Raw genomic sequence first — 12655 nt, forward strand, 5'->3', positions numbered from 1 at the left:
GTGGACAGATTGGGACCTGCTATGTTCGCCCTGCACACTGAATTTGGCCCATGGATGCAGTGGCACCATGTAGCAGGTGCATGGGGGTGCATATACACCCCCTGAGAGTGCTGGTGCACCCCCTGACAGCCAGCACTCCTCTTGTAGGTGATGGGCAGGTGGGAGCACTGGCTGGGGAGTGGGAGTGCCAGGAGAAGCACTGCTGGCACTTCCAGGTGCCCTGCTTGTGCTTCCCAGTCAGTGTGCTTGGCCGTGAGGGTATGCCCCCCTGTCAGCGCAATCGGCTGTGGGGGGGATCCCCCCTGGTCAGCAAGATTGGCCGTGTGGGGACCCTCCCCCCCAGTCGCTGACTGGTCACTGGGGGGGCACATTCCCCCACAACTCAGGAGGCACCAGGTGCCCATGCATAGATGAAGCAGCACTGCCAATCCAGCCCAAAAGGCAAAAGGTTGGGCACCAGTGGTCTACAGGTTTAGTTTAACTCCTGTATAAACCAAACTCATTTCATGCTAGGTGTATTTATTCTTTTGGTTTATATTAAGTAGCTAATCTAAAAGAATCCATTTCAGCTAGAACTACACCAAACACTCAGAATCTAAAATAAAATTGTGTATGTGCAAACTTACATAACCTTACCTAATTTGGTTACATTTCTAATCAAACTAGTTAATTTAATTGAAAAAAATGAAGGAATACCACCCTCTAATATTTTTTGTACTGCAGTGATGCCTGGGCACCACAGCCACAAGACCATGATTTCATTCTGCTAGGAGCTGTACAAACTACAGAACAAACCACGGAACAGACTTTCAGAAGTCTGCAGTCTCATACATAATAGAAAACAAAAAAGTTTAAAAAAAAATACTCGTTTATTCACAGAGCTATATTTCCAAGAGGCATCTTATCTTCTAAACAGTGGTTTTGAGTAATATAAATACATAATATATAATACCACTGTATATTTTTTGCAGTGTACAGGGAAGTGTCACACACTGAAGTCTGTTAATGTAAGGTGTAATATGTATGACAATATGGCACATCTGTCAAAATGCCCAAATAATTGTTGGTTTATGGTTTTCATGAATGTAGCAGGGGCTTGCCTTCAGCCTCTGTTACAGACAGTAGGAACTGGCCAAGCCAGAAACAAACTTACCCAGTGGAACCTAATGGAGTCAGGCAAAAGGGTTTGGGAGAAAACCCCAGGAAGGGGACAGACTTTTGGTGGCATGTAGTCATGTGCCAGGGGGTGCAAGCCCTCATTGGCCCTGGAATGCTGGCATGGCAGAAATGGGAGAGCCTGTTGGGTTTCCCCTGGAGTGGGAAAAGTACAGCAGAGCCAATGAGCTGTACAACACATGTGGGGACATGCGACCCAGATGTTCAGACAGCTGAGTTGGGAAGATCCAGGGAAGGAAGACCAGAGCCTGAGTAGGCTGAGTGCTGAATGAAAAGATAAGTAAAGTGGGCTACTGGGATAATAAGAGACGAGTTAGCAGTGCTAGGGATGGGTGGAAATGAGTGCCAGGTCTCAAGGCATCTGGTGAATGAACTGCAATTATAGATATATAGTGATAAATTTACTACTGCTTAGGAAGGGACTGAATTCATTGGGGGTTAATTTAGAAATGTAGAATGAATGAATTTATATAATGAATTGAGAAATAAGTGAATGAACTCATAGATGCTTATTTTGGGGAAATAAATGAATGGATTTATAAAGGTAATTGAGGAACAAGGATCAGGGAGAATTCATAGATGTTCACTCATGAAGGAGCTGGAGAATATACTGGTGCATCCTGAGTCAAAGCTAGGACTATACTTCCTCCTTCTCAGGAGTTAAATATTAAAAGTTGAGAGTTATTAGCCCTGGGACTCTGCATTCTACTTGTGGAGGAATCCAGCAGCCTTCCCCAGATGGTGGCCATGGCCGCCCATGGAAGTAGAATCACGAATGTGGGACCAGTGTGAGTCACACCATGGACTTGAGAGAAAAAGGGCATTGTGTAGGGTAGGTGGAGCCCTTCAAAAGAATACACTGTCTAGCAAAACAGACCTTCACTCTGTAGAACCAGCAAACCTGCCCATGAAAAATATGAATAATGAGTCTCGGCAGGTAAGCAAGAAGGTGGGGTGGAGAACAGACAAGTCCCCAAAAAGCGGTGACCCAAGTCACATCACTCACAATGAAGTTCCTTTAATCCATATTGTTTTTGAAAGCCAATATCTGCATTTTAAACGTAACTAAAATATCTGTATTGTTTTGCATTCTAAAATAATATAATTTAAGGACATGTTAATATACTAATATGCTATACTAATTACACTAGTGGAAGGTGTAGCTGCTTCTTTAGTCACTCCATCTACAGGTAGACAGAAATCTTCCAGTGGGATCGGCCTAATTTAGGCTGAGCTTTACAGTAGATCTGAATTAATTATAGTTCAGGCTAAGACCTTTGAGATAGCAACTTTGCCAATTCTGAGTGGTGCATTTGGCACACACAGGTTGGAAGCGTCCCACGTATCATTACCCAAGTACTGTAGCCAATCTTGCACTACATTTAGAAAGGATGCACAGATTATGAGAGGATTTAGCCTTAAGAGTTTTAAAGACAACTTTTAGCCCTTTGCCAACTTTGAAAATGAGTTTCTGATTCCAAGTTTACTTTCCAACAGAGCTGTAAGTAACTTGATTAATTACAAAGTGACTCTTGGAAGTGGCATTTTAACAGCATCACAAACTTAAAGGGACCTGCTAAAAGGGGGGAAAAATTCAAAATTATAAACATTTTTTTACTATTGGAAAATTCCTTTGAGGACAGGAGACAGCAGAATTTATAGCATTACAGGAGACAAATCTAAGCAACTGGGAAGAAAAAAAAATTACACTTTAAAAAATGTACATTCTCATCAAAAAATTGGGAAAAAAATCTCTTAGTTGCAAGATGCAATGCCCTTTTATCTACAGGTAGGAGCTGAGAAAGTTTCCAGTAGTGTTCTCTAGTGAACACTGACAGAGCCCTTCATCAGAACCACTATAGTCATGATGCGAATGAAAGAAAACTTAAACACAGAAGTTTCAACTGATTATAAAAAGGTAACCATCACTGGTAAAAAAAGTTGCCCGGAAGGAAAAAAGACCTCTTTATAAGTTGTCTTTAAACACCTGAGTCTGCATACACAGTTACATACTTATAAGCATTCTTGAAGTTACCACAGTGTGTGCGTATGTGCACACATTAGATTCCTAGCTATTTGAATGCATGGTTTTATTAACAAAACAGGCAATTGCAGATTTTCCACAAAATTCAGGAAAATGTTTTCACAACCCTTGGGCTTCTCTTCACAGCCTAACTTTTAATGATAACTACTGGACAGCCCATTTGCTGGCTGCTAGCACTTTTCCTTTGTGGGTCTTAGAGCAATATGCAAATTTGAAAAAGTAGCATTAACTCAGTTTTTCATATAGGAACACTGGGACTCAGACATCAACATTCAGTGAGTTATTCATAGATGTAGGAAACTCCCTGAAGGGGATTCTGTAATCACTTCATGATCAGTATTGTACTCAAATGCTTATTCTGATCCCTTCCCCTCTTCCATAAGGCATACAACAGGACAGTTACTTTTGTGTTAGGGCAGTTACTGCTGTGTTAGCACTGACAGATACAATGGTCTTCATATATCATCTTGAACTGATGTTAGAATTCTAAATCTTAAATTGATATTAGGGGGCCTTCTGTAAAAAAATTAAACTGGACTTAAAAAGGTGAAGGGATTAAGTAAATAACTGAAATATGGGGTGGGTTGAGTAATAAAACTTTAATCTGGATCTAAACATTGTTCAAGGGGAGGGCTGTCTGAGTTTTAAGGGAATGCCCAACATTATTTTCAATTGTAGCAAACAGGTCAATTTAAATTTATTATTCAAACCATCTACTATAAAAATAAAGGGAAAAATTTAACATCAGTTCAAGATAATACATCAAGACCATTGTATCTGTCAGTGCTAACACAGTAGTAAGCATTCAGTTACATGGCCTATGGAAGAGGGAAAGGGATCAGAAAAAAAACACTTGAGTTAAAAACTGATCATAAATTGATGTGAGAAATAGATGTTTTACATGTTCCTATTCAGTTCAGTATTGTAGGTGTATCTTGGCATTCTGAGCTAAGCACTGCAAGTAGGCTGCCAGCTCCAAGTCCCCAGCAGAACAGCGTGTGAAGAAAGTTACCTGTAAAACCACAAGGTCAGACCACACATGACAGTACTTTTTTTTTCCCCTGACATCTCATTTCTAAAGATGGCTTCAGGCCATCCTTGTTTTAGAGAAGCGTTTGTGCATTTACTAAATTAAAATATGCTTTCTGCTTTGCCATTAGCTGGTGATGAGTTCCTGATTCTATTATTTTTCCATTGTTAATTACAACAATGATATCTGCATTCTGTATGGTTGACAGTCGGTGAGCAATCACAATGCAGGTCCTTCCTTTCCGTGCCTGATCAAGGGCTTGTTGTACCACCTACAGAAAAATACAGAAAACATTATGGACCCTACTTTAATATCAATTTCAAAATGTTTAACCCTATACTGGCAACATTAAATAAATTACCAACAAGTGCACTAACAATGCACTTTATGAGTGAAATCTGCAGATCATAAGCTTTCTTAGTCCATGTTATCCATGTCTAACCTGAAAAAAGGTGAAATTGCGTGGTGGGCTGCATCCTTTCTACACAAAAATTTAACAATTTCTACCACCTGTTGTCAACTCTGAATTCAAAGTCTGAATTTTCTTATTGCCAAAGCCTTAATAGCTTTTCCACCTGGGGGAATTTATTAGCAGAATTATAATTCCCTGTGTAGACACTATTATTCTGGAAGAGCAGAATAAGACTGTTTACACAAGGCAATTTACTACTGCAATTTCCCAAGTGGATTAGTAAGTACAGACATGGGCGACTGGTACCTCCTGAGTCGAGGGGGACACTTGCCCCCTCCCCCCCCCCCCCCCAGCAAACAGTCAGAGACTGGGGTGGGGGTGTCCCCCTGCAGCTGATCCCGCAGGCCGGGTGTGCCGCTGGCACTTCTGAGTCAGCGGGATCAGCCACAGAGGGACCGCTTCTCCTGGCACACTCCCCAGCCGGTGCTCTCAGGAGGGGCACCAGCACTCTCACCTGCCCACCCCCTGCCCAGGAACGCTGCTGTCAGGGGGTGCACCAGTGCTCTCAGGGGGTGCATGTGTATCATCATTGAGTACAGACATTTCACGAAATGCTGTTAAAATAAAAAAAAATTAGTTCTAACTTCACACACAAAACCACATTTAAAATGTGTCAAAAAGTTTGTGTTGTGACAATGTTATAGTTGGTCAGAACAATTTTAAATTAGAACAGAGTGTGGTTCTGGAATAAACCAAACAAAAACACCTAAAATGTATTGAGGACCATAGTTTAAAATTGTTAAATGGATAGAATAAAATTCAGTTCCCTCAGTGACATACAAGGTTCTTTGGGTAAATGCAATATCTTTTATTAGGCCAACTAAATAGTTGGAAAATTTGTTCTTTCTAAGCTTTTGGGTATAAAGACCCTTCTTTAGGCAGAGGGAGTCTACAGTTGTATTGATTGTATGTTCCCTCAGTGGCACTGGTAGCATTTGTTTTTCCTCTCTGCATGCAGGTTCTAAATCAGTGATTTAATGGGGTTATTTTTGAGTCTGCTTTAACATGGGCAAATGTAATAGATTTTTTTTCATCCTTGGTCCTGTGCTTTATAACTTAATATGATCAGTAAAAACCTTGCCTATTTAAAATCAATGAGAGTTTTGCCATTGAGTTAAATCAGAACAGCATTTCACCCTAGCTGCTCTTGTGTAAAACATAGGACTGATCTTTCATAGACCCGTAGGGCTACATACATCACCAGTGATTTCAGCAAAGCTACCGGTGGAACAAGGTGTTACTCAATGCAACTAAGGACATTAAGCAGTGAAATGGTTGCTCACTTCCACTTAAATACAAGCAGTCATCAGCAAGTCCTAGAGTGGTATTAAAAAAATACTGCTCAGAAATTTCTTTGGTTCATAATAAAATCTTATGCCCTGACAGCTTGTGCAAGTACAGCCGCAATTCTCTTTTTTCAAGGAAAAAGAACTATAAAAATAGTGGACACCACTATGAAAGTGTCTGAATTTAGCAAGTTAAAAGGCATTGTATGATTGCATCAGACTGGAGAGACCTTACAAAATATAAGACAGTGTGAAGGTGAAAAGAGAGGAAGAAGAATTGTAAAACTCAAATGTTCACAAAGCAGAAGATGAGCCTAGATAAATGCAAAAGATTTGAGTTTTTCATAATGCCTCTTTACAAACTGAAACATACTGAAAAGTTTGCATGTGCTGCCTTATATGCATGTGTCCCTTTTAACTATATGCCAACATCACTGCAACTACCACTGCATCATGAAGAAAAAGGAAAATATTCCAGAGGGGGCAGTGGATACTATGATCCCTGCTTGGCCCTCTGAAAACTGCCTACTTAGGTCTCTGATACAGGATGAAGCAGCCCCTGTCATATTTCAGACTAAAGACTGCATGAGCATAAATTGGAAGACCTTTGCCCCTTTCTTAGTATTTGGATTCATTTCTAAAGAGCTGACATATATTCCTATACATTTTTATTACATATAGATTGTTACCTTTTCACTTTCATTGTCAAGTGCTGAAGTGGCTTCATCTAACAACAACATTTTTGGTTGTCGGATAAGAGCCCTTGCAATGGCTATTCGTTGTTTCTGGCCACCAGAGAGCTGCGTTCCTTTATCTCCAACTCGTGTGTTGTATTTCTGTTATAATAGCGAATACAGTTATTAAAAGCAAGAGGTTAATGTTTAAATTACATGCGGGTAGAGATGCACTTAAAAATCTATTTCTATTTTTCTCCTGTGTAAATTTTGTGTTGGAAGAAGAGTAGAAAGTCTATTTTTGGTTACTGTTGTATTGCCCATTGTGACTCAGAGCATGGTCTTAGTAGGAAAGGAATGCAGAAGCTTATCATCTCTGTAACAACTCCAGGGTGCACTGCCACAGGCAAACACAAGATTGAGTGGGGAATACAGCAGAAGTGCATTTGCTCCACCTTTTCCTTTGGAGAATATAGCCCCAGGTGAAACTACAATACTGAATCCTCTTGTTCTCACCAGGTCTTAGCTATTGGTGTACCATTGATGGAGAAAATCTCATGGAGTAATTCACACCACTTAATAAAATAAGTAGCATTTGAACATAAAATCAAACACTCCCGATTTTGTGATGCTGTAAATTACCGAAGGTCACAATATCACAAAACAAAACCATCAAACTTTTCTTTACTTTAATGTGTTCAGTCACTTGATTACCTTGGGGAGTTCTTCTATAAAAGTATGGATATTTGCTGCTTTTGCTGCTGCTATTATCTCATCCATTGGCACAGTCCGATTGTTATCTCCATAGGCAATATTTTCAGCAATGCTGCAATCAAAGAGCACTGGCTCTTGGGATACTATTCCTATTTGAGAGCGTAGCCACTGTACATTCAAATGCTTCACATCAGTGCTATCAAATAGCTGCCAACAACAAATGTCAAGATTGGGCTTCTATCATCTTTTTCAGTCAGACTTTATTCACAAATACAAAAATCATCACCACAAGAACTACAAAAACTGTTGAAGCAGTGGAAGCATTCTTCCCTGTCTCCAAGAAAGATTTCTAGAGGGAGGAACTATTCATTGCTATTAACCATTTTCATAGTTTTTGTTGTGTCATCTTCACCTACTCATATTACCTTGATCTGGCAGCAATGAACTTCTCAGATCTTGACTCTACTGAATATGCTGATTATCATATTGGTTTTTACAGCATTGGTTCTGATGAGAGCTAAGCAAAAACTGGAATTTCTACCCTCCAGGAAATTACATTATTTCAACATCTGTTTTCAACCTATATCCATAAGAAAAGTTAAATATCAACACTTTTTCATTGAATGAAAAGCTCTGAATCAGAAATGTTTTCTTTCACGTAAGCTTTGAGACACTGCATCTGCCTACGATGCTGCACTGCCTCATGGGAGTTTTAACATAGGGATGATTTGACCTCTATGGGACAGACTCCAAGGTTGGACTACCTCTCTCATGATACACTCTAGCTGCTTACAAGCATCAGAAAAACAAAATAAACTGGTGCTTTATTTTAAAATCTGAGTGCCCCCACACTGAAACCAGAGCATGACCAGAAGAGGCATTGCGTTATCTGGACCCAGCTCACCCAACTTTTGTATAGATTGGGTGCTTTAGCAGGGCTTTTTTGGAATTTTTATTTAGTAACTGATTGAATCAGCTTTAGATAAAAGCACTGAGAAGCCCCACTGAAGCACCCAAACTGTATAGAAGTTGGGTGAGCCAGGTCCAACTAATGTGATGCCTCTTCTGGACATGCACTGGGTTCAGTGCGGGGGCACTCGGAGTTTAAAGTAAAGTGCTGGTTTGTTTTGTCGGCGGGCCAGGTCGAACTAATATGTTGTTCCTTCTGGTAAAGTGCATTTTTTCCCTCATCGTTCAGCAGGGTTAGACAGCAGACCATGGCTGTTAGTTTGAACCAATTGTGGATGGGTTAAAATTTAACCACAGTAAGCCATTCTTAAACCAAATAAGGGTATTTCATAGGAATCTGTACCTGTTTAATTATATCAGTTCCTTCCTTCCTCTCTCCCTCCCAAACAAGCATAGATTTCTTCTATAGGCAAGGGATTTAGTTAAATGCCAGAAAGCTTAATCAAGAAATGTGACAAACCCAAACTGCTTCTATACATTTGTGGGGTAGAATAATAAAACATTTTCCATTTGTGCATTTCCAAAAGGGTGGAGCCAGAGTTCAGGGTTCCTGTGATAGAATCAGGTGTTTTACTCTTTTTTCTCTTACAATTCTACTCAAATTAAGATCAAGGCACTGTTTTTTTTGTTTGTTTGTTTTTTTTTGTTTTTTTGTTTTTTTTGAGACCTATACCGTAGCCTGTAGTCATTCTCCATAGGTTTGGAAAATGAGTATATGCTTAAAGTAACCTACTGAGAGGTTCCCATTTAAATTTTGTAGATTTTTTCCCCCCCTTAGAACTTGATTAACCCCAGTAAACTGATTAAATCTCATGGTCCAGACCCTCATCTTATATAAAATGACAAAGCTCTACTGACCTCTGTGGAACTATATTGATTTACTAGCTGAGGGTCTAGACCAAAGAGGCTTTCTTATTTCTATTTGCACAGCATTTCTTGGAAAAAAAAATAAATCTGGGAAAGGAAAAAAATCACACCCATTTTTCTGAGACCAGCAAAATGAAATTTCACAAAGTCAGTAATATACAACCACAGCAGTGGCTATGACTAAACAAAGTTTAAAAAAAATACTATTGGTATTTCTGGACCAGTAGCTGGAAATACCTTCTTACAAAAGAGAGTTGTTGTGCATGATACTGATTCTAACAGTGAGAAATCCCCAAAGAAGAAGCAATAGACTAACTTAAAACTTGCTCCTTTGCTCTGGCTGTAACTGGGGTAAATAAGCATTATAGGGCATGTGTAGGCAACACTTTAAAGTGGGCTAAATTCCCTTTTGCACTGTTTTAATGGCTTTGCTGTTTGCACAAGTTTGCAAATTCGGCAGTATACTGCATGTTAATTTTAGCCGCCATAGCAAATTCAGCGGCGTAATGCGCCTTAAATGACTTTGGGGCACAGCAAATGACTTTGGGGTGCAAACTATAACACCTCTGAGGAGTTTTAGTTTGCTAGCTTCCAGCCATGGAGGGAATCACCTGGCCCTGTGAGGCTCAGGGGCTCTGCAGGCAGCCCGCCAAAAGCCCAGGAAGGCAGGCTGCACTGAAGGAGAAAAAAAAACCTGCCGTGAACCTGTTTTTTTTTTCTTTTCCTTCCCTGGAGCCTGCCTGCCTGTCTGCCTGAGCTGCTTCCCTCCTGCCTGCCTGGTGCTTCCCTCCACAGCTGCGATGCCTCACGGGACTGCCTGAGCCAGGTTCCTGTGGGTGGGTTCTGTCTGGGGGGGAGGCCGCCGCTGCCACGAAGGGAAGCACCAGCCCCCTGGCTGCAGCTCAGGGACCACTTGGCCTGCTGGCAGCTCACTTTCTGCTCCCTGCTGCCAGAGAGGCAGATAAGGACACGGGTGTACATGACACAGGGGTTTACTTCACCCTAAATTGAAGCAGTGTTTTTAAAAACCACCGCTTCAATTTAAGGAGAATTAAACCCCTGTGTCATGTACAAATACCCATAGTCACTAAACCTGAATGACATGCTATGTTCTGTAGATACAGAATCAATATAAGATCAGGCCTCCCTCTTGGCATCCTAGCAGTTCTGTCACTGGGCCTTTTAAAATAGCAATAAAACTTAAGTAGGAGCATGTCATTAGAAAACAGTAATAAAATCACTAGCATAGGCATTATCAAAATCTAATCTTACCACTTGCCCTTTCAGAGGGTCATAAAACCTCTGTAGGAGCTGAACAGAAGTGCTTTTCCCACATCCACTGCTTCCAACAAATGCCACAGTCTGTCCCCGTTCAATTGTAAGAGACAAATCCTGCAGGATGGGAACATCTGGGCGAGTTGGATAAATGAAAGTGACTTCATGGAATTCTAACCTTCCACTGAATGTGTCCTGTGAGAACAGATTGGTAACGTCACATCACATGCATTATAAATCTGAATGAGTAAATCCATCTAAGCCTTTGAAATAGTAAGTTAATTTAAACATATATTATAGATACATACTCTAAAATGTCCTTCTTGTATTCAGATGCCATGCTGTATTATGTTCACCAAAAGATTTCTAAAATGTCCTTGAAATACCGGTGTGGGTGTAATTGTGACTAACGGTTCCGAATAATACTTATTAACTTCTTCAATTTTATTCTACTACACTCAATCTTTAATTTTAGGTTTTGGACTATATGCTTAAGACTTCCAGGAAAAGAAGTTGTTCAGACTTGGTATGGAAAACAATGGTACCAGCTGATTTCCATCTCCCTGCGCAGTAATGTCTTATGTCTGTGCAGAACTAAACATTTTTAAAACATGCAAATACAACATATTGATAGACTAACTTCTTAAGAGTTCTGAAAGACTTGTGATTTAAAAAAAAAAGACCCCAAACATCCCTGTGACTCCTTTATGGTCCAAATGCATAGCTGTAATTATTAACAATACTTTCACTGAAATCATATTAAAACACAGTGATACTCAATAAAGCTTTAAAGAAGCCTTACTGAGAGTGCATTAACACTATCCCAATGCACAAAAGGACTAACAAGTATGGCAGAAGACCAGGTTGGTTTAACAGGAATTCTTCAGTAAACTAAATCACAAAAAGGAAGCTTAATAAGTGGAAACTAGGACAAATAACTAGGAAGGAGTATTAGAGCATTGCTTGAGCATGCAGGGATGAAGTCAGGAAGGCCAAAGCTCAACTTGAGTTGCAGCTAGGAAGGGATGTGAAGGGTTTTTACAAGTAATAAGAAGGGTTTCTACAAGTATGTCAGTAGCAAGAGGAAGATCAGGAAAAGTGTGGGTTCCTTACTGAATGGGGGAGGCAACCTTGTGATAGAGGATGCAGAAAAGGCTGAAGTGCTCAATGCCTTGTTCGCCTCTGTCTTCGAAGGCAAGGTCAGCTCCCAGACTACTGCACTGGGCAGCACAGTTTGGGGAGGACTTGAGCAGCAACATGGTGAAAGAACAGGTGTCACAGGGCACTTTGATTTTGCCAAGTTTTTTGATAGTTTCCCATAATATTCTCACAGCCAAGCTAAGAAAGTATGGGATCGATGAATGGAGTGTAAAGTAGATAGAAAACTGGCTGGATAATTGAGCTCAGGGGGTAGTAATCAATGACTCAATACTTAGTTGGTAGCCAGTATCAAGTGGAGTGCCCCAAGGGTTGGTCCTGGGGCTGGTTTTGTTCAATATCTTCATCAACAACCTGGAAGATGGCATAGAGTGCACCATCAGCAAGTTTGCGGATGACACCAAGCTGAAGGGAGTAATAGATACACTGGAGGGTAGGGCTACGGTTCAGAGTGACCTAGACAAATTGGAGGATTGGGCCAAAAGGAATCTCATGAGGTTCAACAAGGACGAGTGCAAAGTTCTGCACTTAAGATGAAACAATCCCATGTACCAGTACAGGCTGGAAGCTGACTGGCTGGACAGCAGCTCTGCAGAAAAAGACTTGGAGGTTATAGTGGATAATAAGCTGAATATGAGCCAGCAGTGTGCCCTTGTTGCAAAGAAAGCTAACAGCATACTGGGCTGCATTGGTAGGTGTGTTGCTAGCAGGTCAAGGGAAGTGATTATTTCCCTCTATTCAGTATTGTTGAGGCCACATCTGGAGTACAGTGTTCCATTTTGGGCCCCACACTACAGAAAGGATGTGGACGAATTGAAGAGTGTAGCGGAGAGCAAAAAAAAATTGTGTGGGGGCTGGGGCACATGTCTTATGAGAAGAGAAGACAGAGGGGATTTAATACCAGCCTTCAACTATCTGAAGGGGGGTTCAAAAGAAGATGGAGTTAGACTGTTCCCTGTGGTGGTAGATGACAACAAGAAGCAATGGTCT

The 12655-nt window shown here is 40.7% G+C and overlaps 1 protein-coding gene across 2 annotated transcripts in view; it reads right to left on the reverse strand.

Annotated features, from left to right (window-relative positions):
• Positions 1–850: 850 nt before the first annotated feature.
• The window catches only part of ABCB5 (ATP binding cassette subfamily B member 5), a 93220-nt gene continuing 81415 nt past the window's right edge, over positions 851–12655 (reverse strand). For both annotated transcript variants that reach the window (XM_019498098.2, XM_019498096.2), the window contains 4 exons: positions 10505–10702; positions 7397–7603; positions 6698–6844; positions 851–4521 (listed from right to left, as the gene is read on the reverse strand). In XM_019498098.2, the coding sequence (XP_019353643.1) occupies positions 4324–4521; positions 6698–6844; positions 7397–7603; positions 10505–10702 (750 nt within the window). In that variant the 3' untranslated portion in view covers positions 851–4323. The remainder of the gene's footprint in view (positions 4522–6697; positions 6845–7396; positions 7604–10504; positions 10703–12655) is intronic.

The sequence above is a fragment of the Alligator mississippiensis genome, chromosome 5 (assembly GCF_030867095.1).
Source record: "Alligator mississippiensis isolate rAllMis1 chromosome 5, rAllMis1, whole genome shotgun sequence".
Lineage (NCBI taxonomy): Eukaryota > Metazoa > Chordata > Crocodylia > Alligatoridae > Alligator > Alligator mississippiensis.